The 27,286-nt window shown below is 34.4% G+C and overlaps 1 protein-coding gene across 2 annotated transcripts in view; it reads right to left on the reverse strand.

Moving 5' to 3' along the window:
• Positions 1-27,286, reverse strand: part of MDGA2 (MAM domain containing glycosylphosphatidylinositol anchor 2) — an 857,656-nt gene that overhangs the window by 258,196 nt on the left and 572,174 nt on the right. For both annotated transcript variants that reach the window (XR_002080692.2, XM_019451903.2), the window contains exon 6: positions 20,518-20,787. Coding sequence is in view for 1 of the 2 variants with exons in the window: in XM_019451903.2 (XP_019307448.1) it covers positions 20,518-20,787 (270 nt within the window). In the remaining variant the exon portion in view is untranslated. The remainder of the gene's footprint in view (positions 1-20,517; positions 20,788-27,286) is intronic.

Genomic DNA, 27,286 nt, shown 5'->3' on the forward strand with positions numbered 1-27,286 from the left:
ATCATGACCTGAGCTGAAGCCAGACACCTAACCGACTGAGCCACCCAGGCGCCCCTAGTTGCATTTCTATATACCACAATAAATTAAAAAAAAGAGAAATGAATGAATTGATCCCACTTGATAATTATACCAAAAACCATAAAATAATTATGAATAAACCTAACCAAAGAGGTAAAAAATCTATATGATGAAAATCATAGAAGGCTTATGAAGGAAATTGAAGAGGACCAACACACACAAAAAAGGAAAATATTCCATGCTCATGGATTTGGAAGAACAAATATTATTAAAATGTCAATACTATACAAAGCAATCTACATATTCGATGCAATCCCAATCAAAATAACACCAGCATTCTTCACAGAACTAGAACAAACAATCCTAAAATTTGTATGGAGCCAGAAAAGACCCCGAATAGCTAAAGCAATCCTGAAAAAGAAAACCAAAGCTGGATGCATCATAATCCCAGACTTCAAGCTGTATTACAAAGCTATAATCATCAAGACAGTATGGTACTGGCACAAAAACCAACACTTAGATCAATGGAACAGAAAAGTGAGCCAGATACAGACCCACAAATTTATGGCCAACTAATTTCTGACAAAGCAGGAAAGAATATCCAATGTAATAAAGACAGTCTCTTTAGCAAATGGTTTTGGAAATCTAGACAGCGACATGCAGAATAATGAACCTGGTCCACTTTTTTACACCGTACCCAAACATAAACTTAACATGGATAAAAAGCCTTAATGTAAGACAGAAAGCCATCATAATCCTAGAGGAGAAAGTAGGCAAAACCTCTTTGACCGTGGCCACAGCAACTTCTTACCCAACATGTCTCCAGAGGCAAGGGAAACAAAAGCAGAAATTAACTATTGGGAACTCATCAAAATAAAAAGCTTCTGTACAGAGAAGGAAACAATCAGCAAAACTAAAAGGCAACTTATGCAATGGGAGAAGATATTTGCAAATGACATATCATATAAAGGGTTGGTGTCCAAAATCTATAAAGAACTTATCAAACTCAACACCCCCCAAAAATAATCCACTGAAGATATAGGCAAAGGACATGAATAGATACTTTTCCAAAGAAGACATCCAGATGGCTTACAGACACATGAAAAAATGCTCACCACCACTCATCGCCAGGGAAATACAAATCAAAACCACAATGACATATCACCCCACACCAGTCAGAATGGCTAAAATTAACAATTCAGGCAAGGACAGACGTTTGTGAGGATGCAGAGAAAGACAAACCCTTTTGTACTGCTGGTGGGAATGCAAACTGGTGCAGCTACTCTGGAAAACAGTATGGAAGTTCCTCAAAAAATTAAAAATAGAACTACCCTATGACCCAGAAATTATGCTCCTAGGTATTTATCCAAAGTATCTAGGTGTGATGTTTTAAAGGGACACATGCACCTCAATATATACAGTAGTGTTAATGACAATAGCCAAAGTATGGAAAGAGCCCAAATGTCCATCAACAGAAGAATGGATAAAGAAGATACTGTATATGTATACAAGGAGTATTATTCAGCAATCAAAGAAAATGAAATCTTGCCATTTGCAACAACATGAATGGAACTAGAAGGTATTTTGCTAAGCTAAATTAGTCAGCAAAAGACAAATATCATATGACTTCACTTTTATGTGGAATTTAAGATACAAGACAGATGAACATATGGGAAGAAAAGCAAAAATAATATAGAAACAGGGACAAAACATAACATACTCTTAAACATAGAGAACAAACTGAGGGTGGCTGGAATTTAGGTAGAGGGATGGGCTAAATCGGCAAGAGGCATTAAGGAAGACCCTTGTTGGGATGAGGACTAGGTATTATATATAGGGGATGATTACTAGAATCTACTCCTGAAATCATTATTGCACTATATGCTAACTTGGATATTTGGATATAAATATAAAATATATATATATATATACATACACAAATATATATATATTAATATTGATATATGAATGAAACTCATTGAAAGGCCTAATCTTAAGTGTAAATAAAATCAGTGAAAGAGAGGAGAAAAGGAAAGCGATAAAGAAAACAGACTAAAACCAATAAATTCAGAGCACTCAGAAAAACTGAAGCATGATAAACATAGAAAAAACACATGTAAGCACAGAGTATGAAAACTATTAAAACATCCAAATATTAACAAATGAACAAAACAACCCAACTCTTAGAAAATCAGCCAGGGACACAAAACAAAACTACACAAAGAGATGTAATAATAAAAACCCTACAGATTTAACTAAATAAAAATGGAAATTTTACAAAAAAAGTTATATTTAGTGGAAAGAAGAAGGGAAAGTACTTCTACTACATATTCCAGGAAGTAGAAGCTCCTCATGTTCAAATAATCCACAGGGAAGCAGGAAAAAAATAGATAAGAAAGAAAAACAGAACAAACAGAAAACAATAGATAAGTGACAGACTTAAGCTCTGACATTTCAATAATTGCATCCAATATGAATGGCGTAAATACATCCATTAAAACACGGATTGGCACAGTGAATTTAAAAAAGTGACTCATTTATCTATTGTCTATAAGAAGGTCACTTGAATATAATGATATAGGTAGAGTAAAAGTAAATACACACACATGTGTATATAACAACATTAGATAAAGTAGACTTCACAGCAAAGAAAACTGCAGAACTCAGTCAGGGACAGTATGCATTGCCTATGGATTAAACCACTAAGAAGATGTGGCAGTTCTAAATGTGTATACACCAAAACAAAACAAAACAAAACTCACAAACAAACAAAATAGGAGCACCTAAATTTGTGAAGTAAAAAACTGATAAGACTGAAAGAGGAAATAGGCAAATCAACAACTGTGTTTAGAGACTCTGACACCCCTTCCTTAAAACTGATAGAACTATTAGATAGCAAATCATCAAGGATACTGAAGGACTCCATCAACCAAGAAGATCAAACTGACACCTACAGAACATTATACCAAATAGCAGAATAGACATTTTTCTCAAGTGCTCATGGAACATATCAAAGAAGACATATCCTACTTCTAAAACAAATCTTAATGTATTTAAAAGAACTGAAGTCATCCAAAGTGAGCTCACCAACCAGACAGAATCAAACTAGAAATCAAAAACAGAAAGATAATAGGAAAATCTCCAAACTCCTGGAAACTGAACAACATACTTCTAAATAACTTATGGGTCAAGGAGGAAGTATCAAGGGAAATGAAAAAAACATTGAACTGAATGAAAATAAAAATAAAACATTTCAAAATGTGTGGGACACAGCCAGAGAAGTGCTGAGAGGGAACTTTATTTCCATCAAATGCATACAATAGAAAAGATAAAGTCTCAAGTAAATTATGTATGCTCCCATCTCAAGAACTCCAAAAAAAAGAAGACAAATAACAAAAAAAGAACAAATATAATCCAACATGCTGAGTCATAAAATAAAAATAAAAGAATATGAACTCTGATAATAATGATTGATTTATAATAAATAAAAAAAATATAATTTAAAAATCTCATGTGTTTGGAACTTATACAAGTATATAATATATAAGTAAATATATAAATATATAATTTACATATACATATAAATTTATATAATATATAAATATATTATAAATATATAATTGACATATAAATTGACATATAAATGTATAATTGACATATAAATATTTAAATTATGTATAAATATATAATTGATATATAAATATATAATACCTATATATACATATATACTTACATATAAATAAGTATAAGTATATAATATATACTTATATATACGTATATGTGTAAGTATATAATTCTAAATAACCCTTGCATCAAAGAAAAAAAAATCATAGTGGAAATTATAAAGTATTTCAATCTGAATGATAATAAAAACATTACAAATCAAGACTCACCAGATGTAGTTAATACTATGTTTATAGGGAGATTTACAGCCTACACCTGTATCAGGCAAAATAGAGAAGGTTAAAAACCAATAATATAATCAATACTATAAGAGGCTGGAAACTAACATTGCAAAACTAAAGATATAGAAGGAAAGAAATAATCAAGGGTAGAAATTATTATAACAGACAGTGTCTGCACAGCAGAGAAAACTAAAAAAAAAAAAAAAAAGTGAAAATTGAATCTTTAAAGTAACTAATGACATTGAATGACCTCAAACACAACTAAGCAGGGAAAACCAAGTAAGACATAAATTACCAATATGATGGTTTCATTACAAATTACAACAGTAGCATGTTGTAACTACCTCATATCTACTCAAGACAACAAAGTACGTGCATATCTTCCCAATGATACAACTTGAAACTGGCCATGGTCTGATTACACACAGCATGGAAACTGGTAAATCTTATAAATCAAACTTTTTTTTTTCCCCCCGAAGCTGGGTTACTAGCACAGCACTGACAAAAAAAAAGAATATATGTATATGTGTGTGTGTGTGTGTGTGTGTGTGTGTGTGTATATGTATAAATATATACGTATATATATATATATATATATTTAATTATAGCAATGTTACACGAATAAAATTCACAATTTAAAAAACATAGTTTCATAGGGAAAAAAATCTTGAAAAAGAAATAGACATTTTAATAGTCTCATATTTATCACAGTAACTTAATCTATAATTGAAAATCTCTGTACAAAGAATCTATGAGCCCTGAAGGCTTCTCCCGAAAATTCTTTTCTAAATAATTAAGGAGAAAATAACACTGATTTTACATAAACTTAAGATGGCTAAAAAGAAAAAAAATGTTTTCTGACTTGTTTTTTTTAATATCTTTTTTGGTACTGAAAATCCCTCCCCATTTTTAAATATTGGCTTGTTTGTTGTTTTATTACTGAGTTGTAAGAGTTATTTCTATAATCAGGATACAAGTTATTTGCATGCTTATGTGGGGAGAGTAATTTCTCCCAATTTCTGGCTTATTTTCTTAGTGTATTTTTTTAAGTTTATTTATTTATTTAATTTTGAGAGAGACAGATACAGATACAGTATGAGTTGGGGAGGGGCAGAGAGAGAGGGAGAGAGAATCCCTAGCAAGCTCTGCACAATGAGCACAGAGACTGACGTGGGGCTGGATCTCACGAAGCTGTGAGATCATGACCCAAGCTGAAACCAGAAGTCAGATGCTTAATGGATTGAGGCACTCAGGCACCCTTTAATAAGTGTTTTGTTGTTGTTGTTGTTGTTTTATAAATAGAAGTTTTTAGCATTTCATAAAACCAATTTTTTATGGTAAGTTTTGTTCTTTAAAAATGTATTAAGAATATGTCATCAGAGAATAATGACAGTTTCATTTCATTTATAATCCATAGGGTTTTATTTCTTTTTCTTGTCTTATTTCACTGGTGGAAACTGCAGAAGGTATAATTTTGAATAGATGTGGCAACAATGGACATCATTCTCTTGGCAGTCTTAGGAAGGGAAGTATTCGGTATTTTACTATTATGTATTACCTTAGCTGCAGGGTTTTGTAGTTGTGTTTGATTAGGTTTAACTGTCGCCTTGTATTTATAAAATTGATGTTAAACTTTACCAAAAGTTTTTCTGTATCAATTGAACTATTAGTTTTCACTTTAATTTGTAATGCAGTATTTGCATTAATTGCTATTTGTTTGGGTTTTAAATGTTTATTTATTTATTTTGAGAGAGAGAGTACAAGAGTGGGGGAGGGACAGAGAGAGTGAGAGAGAGAGAGAGGAAAGAGAGAGAAAGAGAGAGTATCCCAAGCAGGCTCTATGCTCAGTGTGGAGCCTGATGCAGGGCTGAATCTCACAAACATGAGATCATGACCTAGCCAATATCAAGAGTTGGACACTCATACAACTGAGCCACCAGGGGCCCCCATTAAATGCTACCTGAAAGTTAAACCAACATGCATTTCTTGTATACAATACTTGATAATTCTGTATTATCCTGTTTATATATTGGTGAAATTGATTTGATAATATATTTATGGAATTTTTATGTCTGTGGTTATGAAGTCTAGTGGTATTTAATTTTCATTTCTTATAATAAAGTACTGCCTTTTTTCACTACCAGGGATATGGGGGCCTTATAATATGAGTTGGAAACCGTTTCGTCCTCTTTGACCTTATGAATTGTTTGAATGGGTATAGGACTGCTATTATTTATTCCTATATGTTTAATGGAGGTCATTAGTGAAGTCAACTGGCCATGTTTTCTCTTTTGGAATTTTGAAATAATGAATTCAGTTTCTTTAATTAATATTTAGAACATGAATAATGCAAATAAATTTGAAAATATTTCTTATGTTAAATTTGATGAATTGTGCTTTTCAATAAACCTATATTGGCATAAAGTTGTTCATAAAACTCCTTCATTGTCTTTTTAAGTTTGTAAATTCTGTAGTAATGCTACTTCTTTCATTCCTGATGATAGTAACTTGTATTTTATCTATTATTTTTTTGATCAGTCCTTTTGGAATTTATCAACTTTGTTAATGTTATCCAAGAACATATTTTCAGCTTTTTTCTTTGTCATTTTTCTATATTTTATTGAAATATACTCTTTTTAAATTATTTTCTTTCTTCTCCTTTGGGTTTGATTTCTGTATGTCTCACATATTCTTTGTTCCCCTAGTCCTCTTTTCTTGTTTTATCAGCATGATTCAATTATTTCATAGCATTTAGCACTCATTAAAAGTTCTTAGCTAATTATGCATAGAAGAATATAATGAAAATGTCAGCAGTAAACATTGCATTTAATGGTGTAGTACTTAAAACTTTCCCCTGGGGATTGGAAAAAAGAGAATGATGTGTGATATTCTACTTCTATTGCACATGTAATTTGGATATCTTTGGCAATAAACCAAGTCAACAAACAGATATAAAATATGTAAGCATTAAAGGAAGAAATATACCTTTCATTATTTGAAGTGAACATGATTGTATACATAGAAAATTTAAAGAATCTAAGACAAATTATTATAATCAGTAGGTGACTATAGTAAGGTTGAGTAATGCAAAGTCAATATACAAAATAATTTGCATGGCTATATACCAACATGAAATAAATTGGTAAATAAATAAATAAATAAATAAATTTATTTACTAAAAATAAATCTAACAGATGTTTAAGACCATTCCTCTGAACATTACAAACTTTTTTGAAAGAAATTAAAAACCAGTAATGAAGTAGTAGACAATGTTGATAGATTGTAATATTTGTATATTCAACTCAATCCAAATAAAATTTTCAGAGTTATTTATGGAGGGGGAGTGAAGTAAAAATTAAGCTGCCTATAAAATGTATATGGAAACACACAGGGCCAAGAATAGCCAAGGCAATCTTGAAAAAAAGAAAAAAAAAATCCAGAATACTTACACTACTAGATTTTAAAGATCAATATCATGTTATACTAATTGAGATACGATAGTATTAGCACAGGTATAAACAAAAACCAATAGAAAAGACATAGGTCCAAGAAACACATCCACATGTATCTGTTACTTTTATGTATGACAAAGGTGACCCTGCAGTATAATGGAAGGAATGGTCAATTACACAGGTGGTAATGAGTTAACCAGGAATTGAAATTGAAAAAAAATTACCTTATTCCTACCTCAAACTACATATAAAAGTCAATTTGAAATGAACTAAGGATTAAAGCTGTAGGTAACATAATGAAACTTCTAGCAGAAAACATAGGAGAGTATATTTTTATTATATGAGGTTTGGAAAAGATTTCTTAAGTAGGACACAAAATGCATTATCCTTAAAAAATGTTTTTGATAGTTTAGACTGTCAAAATTAAGACTTATGCATGATAGGACAACATTAAGATTGTGAAAAGGCAAGCATTAAGTAAGAGGAACTATTTTTCAATAAATATATTCAATAAATGACATATCAAAATACACAAAGAACTCTACAAATAAAAAAGGAAAAATACAACCCAGAAGGTGTGGGAGGGGGAGCCTTGGGGACTGGTGCATGACCACATTAATCAGAGACCTTCCCCACTGAGACAAGACCCTGTGTCCAGTTACCCGTATAAGGAGGACTGGTCTAACACCAAGGACAAGACATGCAGGGTTGCCAGTGAGGATGCTACTGCTGATACCCATGGGGAGAGCCTTTAATGGCAGAACTATCTCAATTCCTGACTGAAGAACCATCAGCTAAATTAGGAGTTCTACACAGGCTTCCCACTTGTATGGAAACTCTCAGGTAGGAAAAAAATTCTGAAATCAGGGGTATGCATTTGGAAAATGCCCAATCATTCAATCTCTAGGTAGGGGCATGGGGTCCAATGATGCTCTGCAATCTCTGGACATATTGTCATCAGGCCCACATGGGGGAGGGCAAAAGACTGGAAAAAGTGATTGTCAAAAAGTTAATCCAATGGTCAAAACCATTTGAAGAGTTGTTTGACTTGTCCATCATTAGATAAATGTAACTTAAAACCACGGTATGACTCCATAGCACCAAAAATATAGACAATATCAAGTGTTGATAAGGTGTGGTACAAACAGAATGCTTGTACAAGTGTAAATTGGAGAATCTGGTATTAGATATTAATATTCTCTTATCCTACAATTCTTAGGTATATCTATTAAAGAAATGTATTCAGGAGTGCTTGGTTGGCTCAGTCAGTTGAGCGACCAACTCTGGATTTCTGCTCAGGTAATGATCCCACTGTTAGTGGGATCGAGCCATGCATGGGGCTCTGCACTGATGGTGTACAGCCAGCTTGAGATTTTCTCTCCCTCACTCTCTACCTCTACCCCCACTCATGCACAAACATGTGCTAGCTCTCTCTCTCAAATAAATAAACTTTAAAGATAAATTTAGGGGCACCTGGGTGGCTCAGCTGGTTAAGCATCCAACTCTGGATTTCATCTCAGGTCATGATCTCATAGTTCATGAGTTCAAGCCCCATGTCAGGCTCCACACTGGCAGTGTGGAGTCTGCTTGAGATTCTCTCTCTCTCCCTCTCTCTCTCTCTCCCTTTTTCTGTTTCTCCCCAGACGCTCTCTCTCTCAAAGTAAATAAACTTTAAAAACAATTAAAAAATAAAAAATAAAAATAAATTTAAATAAATATTCATATGTTTACCAAAAGATTGGTACAAAAATATTCCGAGCATAACTATGCATACAAAGGTGTCCAACTAGAAATAAAAGTTCATAAATATTCAAATAATCTCATTATATGCATACAAGGGAACATTATATTATGATGAAAATAAAAAGGCTCTTGCCACACACAGAAGCATATGAATCTTACAAACATAATATTGGGATAGAAATCTATATACAAATTGCATTTTATAGTTCTTTTTAAGTTTAAAAGAGCAAAACTAATCTAAGAAGTTCAAAGTCAAAATAGAGGTTGTGAAAGAGGACCAAGAGGAAAGCTTCTTGATGGCTATTAATTCTCTGTTTCTCAGTCTGAGGGCTGGTGACATACATATTCTCACTCTGTGAAAGTCCATTAAGCTATATACTTATAACTTCCACCGTTTCTGTTATATTTAATAAAAAGTAAAAATAAAGTAATATCTTAGACCTCATTTTTAAGATAGAGCTTTAATATATTCAGATTATATCATCAGCAAGCAGGGGGGTATTATATGATAATAAAGTATTAAAACTAATAAAATCACAGGGACCCTGAGTCTAGAATTCCAATACTATGAGAGGAAAAGAATTACTGAACCATAACCTTTCTATCTAAGTGAATATCTTCATTTATTTCTCTGAGCGCTCACACTAAATAAACTCCCAAATTAATAGGCCAACTACAATCTGTTACATGCCTCCCTTTTGAGTTTTTCTACATCTGTCAAAGGAAATTAACAGCCAGTGTGAAATGAAATGAATTACACTAGGAACAATCCTTCAAAAACAAACTTCTGTAAATAAAGTTAGCATTTAACTTGTACTGTAAGAAGGAGCCATATTATGACATTTTACATCGTCTTTATATCACACACACACACACACACACACACACACACCACACCACACCAGAATAATCAGGGGAATGTTTAGGAAGGAAACTGATAAAGGCAACATAAATATCCATTATTTCATTTTCCATTATGTTGGTTTCAAGTCTTGGATAACCTGACAGGATATCTTCTAGTGCTACGGGAAGCACACAGATTTTACAGTATTTGGACTGCCCATAAATGACAATATTGGGTTCATGGACTCCATGGGCTCAATGAATGACAAGGGGGAGGAAGCACATTTTAGAAGCCTAAAAAATAGCCTATAATAGTTCTTACTCTTACAGTAAAAAGTAGGTTTCAAAAATTAGAAATCACATAAAAAACTTCAACAAATGAGGTGAGAAATGTTAGTGAATGGAGTATAGAGCTTCAGAGGAAAGAGTCTGAAGACATGGACTAGGTGAGTAATTGAGACTGAGAGAGATCATTATAACCCAGGAGATAGGAGCTGATGACCATGGGACAAAGAGAAAAGGTACTGCTCTAAGTTCCCAGTAAGCACTTCCCATGTGGGCCAGATGACAGCTTCTTCCCAAGATGACTCTACAGAGAAACAGGACTGTCAGGCTAAGGAGTACTGACATCTGCAGCTCTAAGAGATATGTCAAAAGTCGTTACAATCTGATATTAATACTGTATCAAAATGCACAGTGTTTTTTGGAATTAATTCTGTTTTTTCTTTGCTTTTGTTGTGTGTGCATGTATATAGTTTTATGCACTTTTCAGATTGGTTTTAAGGGAAACCAATTAAGGTCAGAGTTTATGAACAGCATTGCTATTGACCCTTAGGATAATTATTTTTTGTCGAGGCTGTCCAGGGCATTGTAGGTTCAGCAGCATTCCTGGCCTCTACCTTTTAGATACCAATAGCACACTACCACTCCTGGCCATGACAATCAAGAATGTCTCAGTAAACTGCCAAATGACCCCTAAAAGGAAATACTGCCTCCAACTGAGAACCACTGACCTAAGCCGATAAGTAAAATGCCACCTCTCTCTCTCTTTTTTTGCATTGGGTTCCCATCATCCACTGTATCATGGCTGAAACAAACCAAAAACCAAAAACTTAAACCAAAAACAAAACAATATATAAAATGCCTTCAAAGAAACTGATTAAAAAATTTTTTAAATAATGTTATTTGAATGAGATTCTTCTTTTCTATTAGCAGGTATTAACTTTTATGTATTTATTTTTATTTTTAAAATTTATTTTATTTTTAATTTTTAAATGTTCATTTATTTTTGAGAGAGAGTATGTTGGAGCATAAGTGGGGGAGGGGCAGAGAGAGAGGAAGACAGAGAATCTGGAGAAGGCTCCAGGTTCTGAGCTGTCAGCACAGAGCCCTACGCAGGGCTCATACTCAATAACCACGAGGTAATGACCTGAGCCCAAGTTGGACACCTAACCGCCTGAGCCAGCAGGCACCTCTATTTATTTATTTTTAACGTTTATTTATTTTTGAGAAAGAGAGAAAGGTAGAGCACAAGCTGGGGAGGGGCAGAGACAGAAAAGGAAACACAGAATCCGTAGCAGGCTCCAGGCTCCGAGCTGTCAGTACAGGGCCCCGTGCAGGGCTCAAACTCCAAACCATGGGCCAAAACCCGATCCAAAGTCAGAAGCTCAACCGGCTGAACCACGCAGGCGCCCCAGCATGTATCGACTTTTAAGACACTACTACCAATTGGCAAGTCTCTTTTTGGATAAATATGAGAGACTCCATCTACTACGGAGGACATTGTAAGTTTTTAATGAAGTGAACATGTATAACTAAGCTGTCTGTACATCATTATGTAAACATAATAAGACTATGCAATATCTAGACAAACTTTTTTCACTTGAATTTATATTTTATGATAATTCCTCATATGTTATTTCAATGAACAAAGATAAGTGAGATATATCCTATTTATGAAAAGAAACTGAGCTATCATCTATATTCAGATGAGAACTACTGGATGTGGTAATTTTCATATTTTGTGTAGCCCAGATTAATTTTTTAAAAAATAATAATGAAACCATTTCAGAGCTATAAAACATAATATAATAAAATCCTCTCTGGTGTTTTGGGGAGATGTAATTACTACAGAATATTAAATTGGGAAAACAGAAATAGAGCATTTAATCTACATGAATAATTAGAACACCTGCACACGGCAGACAGCTTTGCTCTTGAAGAATGTTAAAGACTGTTTTTCTACAATTTCAGCTTTTATCATTATAGTTTTTATTGATGACAGATCACGAAAGAGAACTACTGACAACTGAAAATTTAATTTGATTAATCTCAATGCTTGGGAAGTGCAATGACCTTATTATTGGAAATTCAGAAATACTTTATTTTTAGAAACACATAGAAACCTAAACTGAATCAATTATTTATGGAACATTGTCAATTCTGACTGACTCTCTGGTCAAGAGCTTGAGATAGATAACTTTCAGTAAAAACAATGAACACACTTGTTTTAAGTCTAGGTAACTTGTTTTGTTCCTCATTTATACTGCATGCTTTATTTGTGCAATTATTTTGTATCTTCTATGATTCAATTGGTCTTTTAAAATGAATAGAAATTCTTCAAAATTCTTGTACAGTAATTTTTAAAAGAGCCATTAGAAGTAAACGAGACATGTTAAGTCCTTCACAATTCAGTATTACTTAGAAAATCATAAACTATAAACACTGTGTTGGTTAGAATTTGAAGTATGCCTACCATCACCACAGAGAAAAAGTGCTAACAAAAACAATTTTCTCCAATCAAAAACAATTATATATCTGGGAAGAAAACAGTGCAATTAGGAAGAACTCTATATAGTGTTGGGAATTTTTTTTCCATAAATACAAACATATATTCAATTCACAACCCAGAAAGAATACCTAGTAACTCTCTGGCAAGACAAGAATACAGGAAACAATAAAGGATATTAGTCAGTTAAATTTGGGGGCTGGGGAATGGAATATATATGTATATGTGTGTGTGTATATATATATATTTAACTTATATAATTAATATATATTTATTAATTATATTATATATAAATATATAAATTATATTATATATAAATATAATATATTTTATAAATAATTATATTTATATAATTACTATATTACATATTAATTAATATATACATATATATATATATATATATACATATATATATATATATATATATATATATATATATATATATATATTAAATTTGGCTAAATTTTGAAAGGCACAATGGTACCTTGGTTAAGACAGTGGCCCTGGAACCACATTGTATGGGTTTTGAATCTCAGCTTTGCTGCTTAAATAAGGCTTGTTTGGTGGAAGTTACTTAACTGTTCCCTCTTCAGTTTTACTTTTCTTTAAAATGGAAATAATATTTTTTACCTCATGAGTATTTTGGAATTATTAAAAAGTTAATGTATACAGTACGCCTGGTAGCTTGGAACATAACTATTACTATTACCTAAATGGAACTGATAAACTCAACTGCTCGCAATTTTTTTCCTCATAGAATTTTAGAACTATAACATTTTTTGTAATAAGCCTAAAGATCATTTTTAAGTGTTACGAGCACTAATATTTGATGTATTTCCACTAAATGTGCTTAATGTTACAATTCAGAGTTTTAGAGAGAACTCAGTCATTTCATGTGGATACACTAGTTAGGTAAATCAACACATTTCAGTATAGAAGGTTATGATGTTCCTGGAGGTTACAGTATATTTCTGTACAGTTAGGAAACTGTAAATTCACGCCTCACTGAATACATATTGACTTCCTCCATAAAGGTTAAATCTATTTCAATATTGACAACCTATTTTTTCTCTTTCCATATTAGAAATCTGAGATCATAGCCAACAAAAAGAGGCTGGGATATTTCTAAAATTAAAAAAAAACTGTTTACAATATCACTTAGCAGAGGCCAGGGTTCAAGATAGGGGCTGATAAAATTAAGGAGAAATTGGGAAAAAAAAAATAAGAGGCATAAGTGAGCTTTGAGACAGCATGGGAGTATGATGTGAAGAATATGGTTTGTGGAGTATGCCACATATTGGGGTGCCTATTTAAAACCATGTCTGCAGATTATTTGACACTCCTCCCTTTCATCCCCTCTGGAAACAGGCCAGCCTTTATCACTGCCTTGAATAGAATGCAGTAATGACACCACATGACTTTGGAACCCAGGTTAAAAGTATCCACACAGCACTCGGGACTTTTGTCCTGGGATCCGGTAGAATTCTGGCTACTATGAGCCCTCGATGTGGAGAAAGCATGCAAAGAGACTGTTGAGAGTGAAGGACAGAGACTGAGCTAAAGAACTCAGCTGTTTAAATTTTTTAGTCTAGGCAACAGATATTTGAATAAAAAGCCTTGAAGATGATCCCAGCACTAGCCGCTTTCAAAATGCAATCATAGGAGACCCTAAATTGTTTAGCCAAGCTTTTCAAACCCCAGAGTTGTGAGCAAAGCAAATGTCAGCTACTGTTTCAAGCTACTGTTTGGGGGTGGCTTATTACACTGCAATAAATCATCGGAACAATGTGGCCTTTTAAATGAGCTAGTCATATCACACAGATGTTTAGTAGGATTTAACATGTATATAAAGTTCCTAACTTACATTAATAACATTTAGTACATAATTAGGATATCAAAGGGAGACAGATATCTGAAGAAATGTTTAATATAAGCCATTAAACTTATAAAAGAGATCTATTTACTCAACATATATTTATTGAGCATCTATGATATGCTGGGTAATTTTCTAGGTTCTAGGGATACATTACTGAATAAGACAACAGATAAATTCTTTGTCCCCATAGTCTCATCAAACTCATCAAATCTCATCAAATAAATAAAGATATGTATAAGACAACTCCAGGTAGTTATGTAATAAGAAGAAACAACAAATCATGCAAGGGGATTAGGGGTAGGTTATCTCAGAGAGGGTAGTCAAAGACTTCCCAGAAGATAGCATTTGAAAATTAACATTTTAGGCCAAACGAACAGTAAATGTTCAAGTCCCGAGTTGTGGAAAAGAAAAAGAAGAATAATGAGTATAAAGTATAGTAGGGGCGCCTGGGTGGCGCAGTCGGTTAAGCGTCCGAGTTCAGCCAGGTCACGATCTCGCGGTCCGTGAGTTCGAGCCCCGCGTCAGGCTCTGGGCTGATGGCTCGGAGCCTGGAGCCTGTTTCCGATTCTGTGTCTCCCTCTCTCTCTGACCCTCCCCCGTTCATGCTCTGTCTCTCTCTGTCCCAAAAATAAATAAAAAACGTTGAAAAAAAAATTAAAAAAAAAAAATAAAGTATAGTGGGTAAAGAGGGGCAAGAAATGATGAGGAGGAATCTGAATTCCATTTTAGGTGAAATTCCATTTTAGGGAAAGTCATGGGAGGAGTTTCCAATAGTAGAATGAGATAATGCCAATCACTCTGTCTCTTGTATGAATGGGTGGCTGTTGACAAACACCCATGCCCTCTTATTCCTGAGCACACAGTAAGAAGACATATCCCAGCCTTCATGTCATTGCATGTCACTGGGCGTGACTATGCACCTAAGATCTAGCCAATAGAATGTGAGTGGAACTAATGCAGACCTACTCCATAAAAATCTCCCATGTGTGCTCATTCAAACTCCTTCCCACTCCCAGCTAAGAGGGATGGAGGTATTACTCAGAGAAGCCTTAGGAGCCACAGATTGAAGATGACAGAGACATCATCAACCTAGGTGCCTGAAGGACTGCATGGATCAGACTCTCCATTTCTACCTGTACCCACCCACCCCCACCCCATACACACACATACCAATTACACACACAACACTCTCACCAACATTATCGACTAGGAAATGCCTGAACTCTTTCATGAGAAACATCTATAGTGTTTCTGTTTTCAGTAAATACATTTATAGGTCTATGTGTTAAAAGCCTAGTCTACTTTATTTAATACAGTAGATAAAAGAGGGGCTTCTAAAAGCAAAGCTGGAGTGTCAAGATGAAAGAAAAGACTATTTTAATAAACTAGGGGAGATACATTGATAGTTTACACAAGGGTAGTAATGGTGAACTTGGTAACATATGCCCAGATTCAGAGTACAGTTTGAAGATAGAGCCAATATGGACCAACATAGCAGACAAACGACCTGTCTATTTCATCTCAATCCTACTGAGGAGGCTTTTCATTGGAACAGATGGAGCTCTGAAGTACTTTCCCTGAAAAGGTACCTGATACATCTGAGGAAGCCAAAACTTGTGTGGGCAATAGGGTAGCTACACTGGAATTTGTGTGCTTTCCCAGAGATCACTGGTGAACATTTCCACTAAATGGATGTGAGTCACAGACAAAGAGAAATAGCACAGACTTGTCTTGGGCTCTCTTTAGTTGGCTGCCCAAAGGAAAGCGAGAAGCCTTCAGCAGAAAGGAGGAAAGGACACAGCATAAGAGGTTGTGCTCAGGGAATATGGCACATTAAGGGGCTCTTGGGAGATTCCATCACTAGAGCTCAATCCTTAATCCACATAAATATACATGTCTTCTAGATAGAGGAATCTCCCAAGAGTCCCTTAATGTGCCACATAAGAAAGACAAATGTTTTATATAGAGAAGACCTCTCTACCCCACCACAAGCCAGGGAGGTCAGAATCTGGCGATCAGGTCAGTGGTGGAGTGGGTAGTCAGGAGGGTGGCAGATAAACAGACAAAGATGAAGAAGTCAATATACATCCCTTCTGCTTTCCCACTGCAAGTCTCCAACCTAATGTGGACCCAAGCTGAGCAGGAGAGAAATTTTTGCATTAAATAAGGCTTAGAATTTTACTAGTATTTTGGATAATGCATCCAGAAACCCTGAACTAAATGTGTGCTTGTGGTTTGAATGAACTGTAAGACTCTCTCCATTTCTAATAATGAGGATAAGGGTCAGGAGATATGCTGACTTTTCTTCTTGAAGTGGGAAGATTAAGCCACTGAATAACATTTAAAGAGACCACAGGAAACTAAAATACAATAATGTCTTGATCGTGTTATGAACCATGCTTGTTCAACACGGTGGTTCAATTCATGACATATGAAAATCATGGAAATGACATATTGAAAAGGAGCTTGGAAAGCAGTGGGCCCAGGCCATCCTGCTTCTCTTCTGACTCAGGAAAAATGTGGCTCCATCATGACAACTTCTTAAAGAATAAGAAAAGGCATTGCAGCTATATTTATAAATATCTAACAAAAGATTAAAGCATATGACGTTCCTCTTCAGTTTTGAGCATGTTATCTACAAGAAGTTCTGTCTACATTATTTAAAGTGTTTTCTATTAAAATAAAGAAACACAACAAATGACAATTCAGAAATGTTTCTAGAGTTTTATTCCTGTCTTCACCCCATGCTCTTATTTGTTCCATGAATATTTTCCAATGGTAATGGGAATTCTACACACAAAATATCCCTGTGCTTGCTCAAAATTCTGGTCTATGGATCTTGATTTCATTACAGATAAGAATGTGTGTGTGTGGGGGGGGAACCTAGAGCTTCGTGTTTACTGTATCCATAACACAGTTAATCTGAGACACTGCAGAGGTCTACAAATTCAGAAGACTCGAAAATAATTTCTTTGATATAATAAAAAGAAAACCATTTTCTTTAACTGTATTTCTTGGCCATGGTGGCAGGAATCAGATGCCTCACATTACTATAGCAGTTTTCTCCCCACATGTAATCTAGGACCCATTAACAAAGGCTATTTCTCTACTCAATATGATTTTAGACAAATCTCGTCAAATCGACTTTATGAATTATGTGAATGCCATTGCTGAGAGGCTCCACTGGCAATACATTGTGGCTCTGCACACATACACTTCAGATAAATTAAAAATTTAAAATGTATGAATTCGGGATATACATGTTTAGGTCACTCCCATCAAAGTTGGAAATTGTCTTTTGTAAGAACATGGATTAAAACTGCTAGATGGAATGGGGAAGAGCAGATCACTCTCTGAACATCTATGTGCTGTGGATTGTAGTCCCTCACAGAGGGGGCCTGAGAAACACAAATATTTTATGCCAGATATTTTGCCAGTTGTATAGGAATTCAATGCACTTGCAGATGATCCTCTGGTCAAACTATATTTAATGCATTATTTTTCTCTAGTGAATTCCCATCCTTGAAAAAATAGTGGAATGAAAGATTCTACATTGCATCCATGAGTCTTAAGGATAGTTCTGCAATAATTTAATGAGTGTCAAATTTTTATAGCAATATTTGATAACATTATTTCATGACTATTTGGGAAAGCATGTGCTTAAAAGCAAACAAATAAAAATGGGAATAATAAACATGATTATTTGTACAGTTTCTTTCTTTTATTCTTTCTTTCTTTCTTTCTTTCTTTCTTTCTTTCTTTCTTTCTTTCTTTCCTTCCTTCTCTCTCTCTCTTTCTTTTCTTTCCTTCCTTCCTTCCTTCCTTCCTTCCTTCCTTCCTTCCTTCCTTCCTTCCTTCCTTCCTTCCTTCCTTGAAATTTGGAGTGGCCGGAGAATCTGGTTACTCAGTGAGACCAGGCTTAGAGAAGTCCATGCCAGCAATATTGATATCCAAGTTAGGAAGGTTAGGATACTTCCATTCATGGACCCTGTCTTTTTATCCATTTCCATGTGTTATTCCTTTGTATTCTTATCTTTCTTACAGAATTGTGAACCCCTGTGAGGGTAGTCACTGATTTTTGTAGTTACCCCCATGCATCCCTTACAAATTTGCTGAGTTGTTAGCATATGGTAGTCATCCAGTAGAAGTTTCTGAAATCAAACAGCTGAAGTAAAGATCACATTTCATTTGTTTTAAAATCCCTATTATGTTCACCTTCAAACACTTCTAAAATCAGAATGTATCTCACATTCAGTATTCTCTTATGATTGCTATCAACACGGCAAAGCAGTGATGATCTAACTTGAGAGAAAATCAGAGACCATATTTCTCTGTAATTCTGGATTATAAATGTCCTTAATGATAAAGAAAGATGTATGGAAAACCATAGTCAACAAAGACTGGGATTGAAACAGTTGGCTTGGTTCTGAGTGTGAAATTTTAGGAATAATTTAATCAACTTGTTTTTCTTTTACTTTCCTTTTTATACATAGTAAATGGTTGATACATGGCTTAAAAGAAAACCTAAGTATATACAGATCTGAAACACTGCTTTCAGTAACATTGTATCTAATAAGAAAACACTGTGGTACCTTAATTGACATTACACTTTACTTTGTAGTGATACATAAAATAAAGGTCCATCTTGCAATTACTAAACATTGTACAGCCTACAGTTTGGTAGCAGATAGTGCATTTTTCATAGTGCTTCATTTACATCTAACACCTTGCAATATTTTGAATAGAGTGTACTTTTGGTCAAGTGCCATTTTTCTGAGAATTGGATAAGAACAGATAGCTACGGTCCCTGAAGCCCCTGCAACCTACGTTCACAAAATTACAAATGTTAATATCAATACATTCAATTATGTTTTGCTTCCATTACAATCCTCCATCATGAGAAACTTTCATTTGCCTGTGAGGCAAGTCCTCTTAGGCATGTGAATATCTATTTTAAATTTAGAGGCATTGGTGTCCATCCTCCATCCCAACCCAGTACCATGCCAGATGAGACATGAAGAAACACAATCTCCTTGCACAGTAACTTAACATCCTCCAACCTGCAGGGATAGCATCTCCTTTACATATAGTACCAACACACCAGCTGGCAGCAGCCACACGAGAACATCAACGCTAATGTCAACTTCATGATCCACCTTTTATGTCAATTCCTCAAATAAATTTGTCAGACTTTTCCATGTCTTTCTCTAATCTCTATCTGTTAAAACTTCCCAGCCTCTACAAACTGATGTAAACGTGATTAGATATTTCCTAACAACCTCAGCCAGCAGTTACTACAATTTTTTTATATGTCTATAGCTTTTGCTTATGCCTCCCCAACGCTGGATCACAGGGCTATTAAGTGAGATATTTTATTTTCACTGACAGTATAATCCTTGAGTTCAAGGTAATGTTTTGTAGATCTCTATATAATCCTACAATTTACAATTTAGAGCCCCGCTTGTAATAGGGATTCAATAAATGTTTATTAAACATTAAATTGATACATGTATTAAACTTCTAAACTGATATGCAATCTTTAAAATAATGATTAACTCTCTATGCCACATTTGTGTTTTAATGATTTTTTTTTTCTAAAAACATATTATAAAAACTATTCAGTGGAATAGTTTCATAGTATCACTAAGACTATGTTATGAAAACCATTCGATGCAAATATAAAGATATCATGGTTATTAAGATTCAGAAATTTTAGTTGCCATTTAGAATTAGACATCATTCATCAACTGTAAATAATTTTCTATGTATATCTATGTATATGACACATACATGCAATATTTGAGGAAATGTTTTCATACCAAACGTTATTTGCTTTGTGATAGTTTCGCTAACACAGAAATCTATGTGGCAACATTCTCTAGGCCAACTTACCTCTCACAATGATGTTGGTGGACTTTTTTGCAGGGTTTCCCACATTATTATTGGCGATGCAGCTGTAAGTACCGGCATCTTCTGAGGTGATGGCAGGTATGGTCAACGTTCCTCCATTCAAAACTGTCTTTTCAGGCAGAGTCCCAAAGGACCTGACCCAGGTGAGAGTGGGCACAGGCTCTCCTCCTGTCGTAACACATACTAATGTTATGGCCTCTCCAGGATTTACAACTATAGGGTCATCCACCAAGAGTTTAATTGACGGAGATGCTAAAAGACATAAACAAACAAACAAAAAAAAAACATGCACTATTTAGATCTCCTACAACTGGAATTCAACAGCATGCTTTATATTTATTCAAACAATTAAAATGGCATAGTCTTTTCTTTTGCCAAAATCTTACTGCATCATCAAGTTTAAACCAGATATAATGGTTACATATTTTAATTGCATGGCATAAACCTGTAGAAGTGCACTAAGAATCTTACACAGAGTCAGAGGAATTAAAATTTATGTACTCCTGGATTATTGTTCCAAAATTAGAATGACAAGAAAGATTAAGGTTTTTAAGTAAAAATCCCTTTCTCTTTTAATACTGAAAACCATTATTTGTTTTTGTTCTGCCAGGTACAAATATTGCAGCTGTTTAGTCCTTGTATTTTCATAAGGAAGATCATCAATTATTTAATTTGTGGATCATTCTGAGGTGCTATGATATATTTTTGTGCCTGAACCCAACTGAATAAGAGATAAAGGCATAGATCATTCCAGTCTTTCACCAAGCAGTGGGCCTGGTTTTTGATCTTGAAAGGAATAACAAATCATCTAATTCTAATGCAGTCCCCATACTTCATCTCTAACCTCTCCATTCACAAAAGGTCTAAGACAGTGAGTTTGCATAACTGCTTTAAAACAAACAAATGAGAGCTCAAACATAGTCGCCAAACTGTGACTCCTGCCACCCTAATGTTTAGGTTATATAATAATCTCCCCAGTGAAAATAATTCCCTTGCAAACTTTCAGGTTAAAAAATATAAAGATAAATATCCATTCAAAAAAATGCTGTGTTAGACTTTTCACCAAACACTCAAAATAGAAACAGCACAAAAACTATCTGTGTTCACATGCAGCACTTTTTTCTGCTTACAATGAAGTGCTGGCCTACACAACGCATCCCTAAATGAAGACGGGGGAATGCAGTATGCTGGTGTCTGATCTTACATATGCAGAAATATTTTATACCAAAGTTAAAACTGTATTGTAAATCCACATCAAAAACACATGAAATATTCAATTGTACAGTATAATTTTTTTTTAACTATTAACTTCAACTTAGAGTAGAGAGTGATTTTCTCAGAATAAAAGGCAAACTTGTGTGGTCCAATATTGTCTTTCCTTGTTAAAACAAAATAAAGCCAAAAAACAGACATGAACAAGAAAACAATTCCATGTTATTATTATGATTCTGTGGGATGGGCACAAATTGCCTGGATAACGTTTTTAAACATGATTTTTTGCATGTTGGTCCTTCTAACATCATTTTAAGTAATATGGACGTTTTTCAAAGTGTCTTAATAGCCCATGTGAGGTGTTTACTTGAAATTATAAAGATTTATGATTAAAACTGGAAAACTCACATAGTGAAAATAATATGCAAAAGGCGCTGCAGTTTAGTACAAAAGAAAGTTCTGTCAAAGAGCTATTTAATATTACTATTTAAATATTTTAGAAATAGATATTATGTCTAATTATCAATATGTTGCCATGAAAAAGTAAAAGAAATCCCCATAGCCGAATGTGAGGTAAATAGCATAATCTCACAAGGGTATTTAGTTAAAGTATAATTCTAGAGATTCCAACTTTTATATCATGCTAACACAGTTCATTTGTTTTACATCATATTTTAGTAAAATTTAAAGTCCCAAGGCTTAACGGCCATTAACAGCATACGTTTGGAATATGGAAATATACAATGGTGACATTAACTCAAGAAATATTTGCCCCTGAAATCGACTTGTATAAAGATGAGCTTCTATTAGTTTCTATTAAAGAAAAAAGCTCAAGAAAATTCCAAAGTTCAGAAAAATAATACATATATAACAAGACCACTGTCGTACCTATAAAGCACTATATAGAACTATATCCACTGTCTTATTTTTTAAAAAATCCTCTCTTTCCCAAATCTGAATTGAAAAAAGAATATCGTCCAACTTAGATTTGTTGAAGATGGCATTCATTTTTCTGATTATCCCTGATATTAAAAACACCCCAAGAAGAACACAATAATGGCAAATGATTTCAAGACTTTAAGAATATTCATATACAGGGGCGCCTGGATGGCTCAGTTGGTTAAGCGTCCGACTTCGGCTCAGGTCATGATCTCACGGTCCGTGAGTTCGAGCCCCGTGTCGGGCTCTGTGCTGACAGCTCAGAGCCTGGAGCCCATTTCAGATTCTGTGTCTCCCTCTCTCTCTGCCCCTCCCCTGTTCATACTCTGTCTCTCTCTGTCTCAAAAAAAATAAAATAAACGTTAAAAAAAAATTAAAAAAAATAAAAAAAAGAATATTCATATATATGTTAAAATCAAAATTTTCTAGCTTTAAATACTGAAAAGATAAAAGGTGAAATTGCTGCCATTTTGTTTTAGTGTCTTACTTTTGATTTTATAAGTATCAGTTTTTTTAAACTATGAGGTTTTGCTTAAGAACCTCAGAGGCATTAGAATTCACTAGGCTTAAGTGTAAAGCATGTCTTAGAGAAAAAAAATTAAAATGGGAAGACTTAAAAATATTTTTTTCTATTATCAAATGTATTTTTAGAGGAGACTTCTTATTGGAAGGATCCTTTGCTAATTTGGAGGTTTATAAAAGAGTAATGCAATATATCCTGGGCTATTTACTCCCTTTTTATAGGTTTCCATAGTCCCCATATTTTTCCCTTTCATATTACATTGTATAATATTAGCCAGGCTATTAGAACTGCTCTTGAGCCAGATGTAGTGTGGTGGTTCTATTATCTGAGTGATTCAATTATCCATTAAGTGGTGGGGTGTTTGAGTGGTAAGAGACACGTGGGTTAAAATCTTGACTGTGCTATTATTTAATAGCTGTTTGACCTTGGACAAGTTCTTTTACTTCTTGGTGACTCAATTTCTCATTGTTGAGATGGAGGAAAGCAATTGCTAACAAGCTTATAGCTTTGAGATGCTTTAACATGTCTAAAGTGTTTACAATAATGTCTAGGAAAAAATATCCACTGAAAAAGTGATACCCTCTGTTACTATTTTTGTTACCACTATCATAGCCAGGTCCAACACTTAGCACATAATAGGTACTTAATAAGTACTAGAAAGGCAAATCAATAAGAGAGCAAATTAATAAATGAGTGACTGGTGTGAAAAATTTAGTCACTATAAAATTCAACTGTTCTATTTTATTCTGATGCATATGGCTGAGATATTTTAGGATCATTTTGACTTTTGGAGGTTTTATACCATGTCATATAAAACACATTTAAAGACATACACATTTTAAGCAAACATGATTAAGCATTTATTAATATTTTAAATAATTTTCAATTTATAATTTGAAACTACTATTTTTCAAAATTCAACATTTTCACAGGAATTTTCAAAGCTTATGAGCAAAAATTATTATATGTATTTCATCATCCACCTTGTGAGTGAATGCTATTTGTTTCACAGTGTCCTTAAATTGTCCAACCATCCTGAGTCTGTGCATTATAAGCTTATTATTTTTCAAAATTCAACATTTTCACAGGACTTTTCAAAGCTTATGAGCAAAAATTATTATACGTATTTCATCATCCACCTTGTGAGTGAATGCTATTTGTTTCACAGTGTCCTTAAATTGTCCAACCATCCTGAGTCTGTGCATTATAAGATTCTTCTTTAGCACTTATATAGGTAGACAGGAAATGAGAAAGATAAATCTTATTACACTAAATCATGTAAGTAGCTGAGTGTTCAGTAAATGACTATAGCATGTGTTGGTCAAATTACTGCATCACTATATCAATACAAACATGGAAGGCCACAGAGGTCATCAGTCTCCTTCTTACTATGACAAAACTGCAGTGTCCTAAAACATATTGCAAGATCTAGACATCCATACATTCTTCACAGCAACATCTGAGAGACAGATTACCATTTTCAGCTCATTGTTAAGTAATAAAGAAATTAAACATGAAGATTGAAAAAGGGACAAGAGAAACACTGAATGGACAATATAAGTTTTATTTGGGATGTTCATGAAACCAAAGCAAAAAGTAGAAAAAATGAAATACATACAATAAACAAAGGAAATTTTCCAAATGAAGTGAAATTTAATAGAGTATTTGAAACATGTTTTTAGTTATTACCAACACCTGACTCAAATTACATAAAAATAATTCCAACTAAGTCAGCTTTTAACATAGCACACACATAGATACCACCTGCTATAAAAATTCTGTGTATATGCAGGGCTTACAAATCACTGTGGTGCCATTCAGGTTTTCAGAAAGATAATCTTGCCAGCACTTAATCATGGCAAGCATGGGTTACCATAGGAATTGTCACAGAGATGTGACTGTCCTCTTCAACATCAGTATGCCAACATTCTAGCATGACTGATGTGCTCTGCGGTAGGAATCTGACTGACTGATCGATTGATAGATAAATTATTGGTCCTGGGAGAAATGTGATGAAGTAGGATAACAAAAAGAGAGAGAAAGAGAGAGAGAGAGAGAAGGGAACGAAGAGGAAGAGAGGAAAAACCAGTCTGTTGTCTCTATTTTCCAAAATCCTAAACATTTAATAGAGTTTCAATAACTGCAGTATGGAAAATATATTTTAGGAAATATCTTTGAGAAAGGGAATTCTGGCCATATTCCCTTCAGTTCCTCTTCTGGTAAACAAAAAGAAGAGTTTTCTTGGGCTGAGCAACAGACACTTCAGTGGGTTCCAGACAGAGAGAGGACTGGCCTCTTGGTTCACACACCAAATCCCAAACAGCTGGATATTCACGAGCAGAGTATCTGTGTATCCCTTCTTGGTTTGAGGTCACTGAGTGTGACCAGCTAGATAAACGAGGACACAGTGAATCTCATGGGAAAGGCTCCATGCCTCAGGGGAGTGGTCTTCAGCCCCACGATGGTGGAATGGAAGAACAGAGACACCTCAACTAGCATGGTCTTTGTCTCAGTTTGAGTCTTTCTAAAAATAGGTCCTGATATATGTAGTTAACTTGAGTGCAGATGCAAGGAATCATACTGAAGGAGCAGAAAAGGGGGAAAGGAAAGGGGAAAAAGCCAGTAAAGGAGCACTAACGAGCTGGTCATCTTTGTGGGAAGCCTGGGTCCCTGCTGATTGGAACCCTGGGAGAGACTACGGAGAACAGACCTCAAAGCTCTCCTTGTGAAGAGCAAGAAGGCTTTGTGGGGTGTTGTCTACTACCTCCCATCCCTCATTAGTTGAGGATTATTCTGTGGTTCTTAACCTTCCAACCTCATGCTTTGGCTGAACACATTGCTGAGTCCAGAGAAACTGCTTAGAGAGAAGAGTACTGAATGTGGAACCTGTCGAAAGAAATTTCAGCAACCTCCACAACATGCTAAGAAGAGAAGGCAGGGCTTTCACAGTATCTGCTAGGATATCCTTCCATGTATCAGTGATAAATACCTGGCTATGCAGAGATAATATGAAAGAAATAGAGAAAGAAAGAATAACAAATGAATGGGTGGTGAGTAGAGGCACCTTTATCCATAAGGATACAGGCACAAAACAAAATGAATAAGAACACGGCGTAAATTGAAGGAAGGGGGATAAAAGTATATATGATTAACTTCCTGCTTCTGTTCTATGGCCCTACATTTTCTAAACTAAAACATATACAGATGATAAGCAAACCAAGCCCAGCTTCTATGTGGAGAGGCATAGCATAAGGTATGCTTACAGACTCAAGGAATAGAAAAAAGTTTCTCCCAGAAGAACTACTTACTTCACCGAGATGCAAGAATCACTATTTTTTTCATGCCTTTCCTTGAAATCCATTTTCAACACACATTTCACTGAAATACAGGTTGCAGTGAACATTTCACGTAGTAAAAATGAGAGAATATTTTAGAAGTTGAAGACTGAAAATAACCTATCCATTTACTAGGGTTACTATTCAAATATTATCATTGTTGACATATTAATTGATTCCCATGAAATCCAGAAATGATATCATATTAAGCAATTCTGTTTAAAACAATGCTCCAGGATATGGCAATATTCAAAACAGTATTCATAAATAGTCTCTAATTCAAGAGTGAGGCTTTGGTACAGATATTGAAACCAACATGCATTTTTATTACATTAATATTCACAGACAGAATACTTCTGGAAATGATTGAGAAGGCAGAGTAAGTGTGTTTCTGCACAGAAAATTACATAAAAGTCTCCTAGAAGAGACCTAGTTAATAATAATACCAGCGTCCAAACCAGGTTGGCACAGCCTCTTTTGTTATTATTATTGTTGCTGTTGCTGTTATTAGGAAGGAATGTTTTTAGATGTGTTGCTTATTTTCCCTAGTACAACGAATTTCAACACATCCATTCATCCATTCACTCAATGGGTATTTATTGACAACCTACTATATATTTAGTCCCTGTGATGGACACTTGAAATTTACCGGTGAAAAGAAAAACAGCCAAAGATCCTCTGCACTCAGAAGCTTACATCCTAGCAGGAACAGAGCTAGCCCTTTCCCCACGATTCCCATTTT

Source organism: Panthera pardus, unplaced genomic scaffold (assembly GCF_024362965.1).
Source record: "Panthera pardus isolate Hobbes unplaced genomic scaffold, ASM2436296v1 HiC_scaffold_24, whole genome shotgun sequence".
NCBI classification, from domain to species: Eukaryota; Metazoa; Chordata; class Mammalia; order Carnivora; family Felidae; genus Panthera; species Panthera pardus.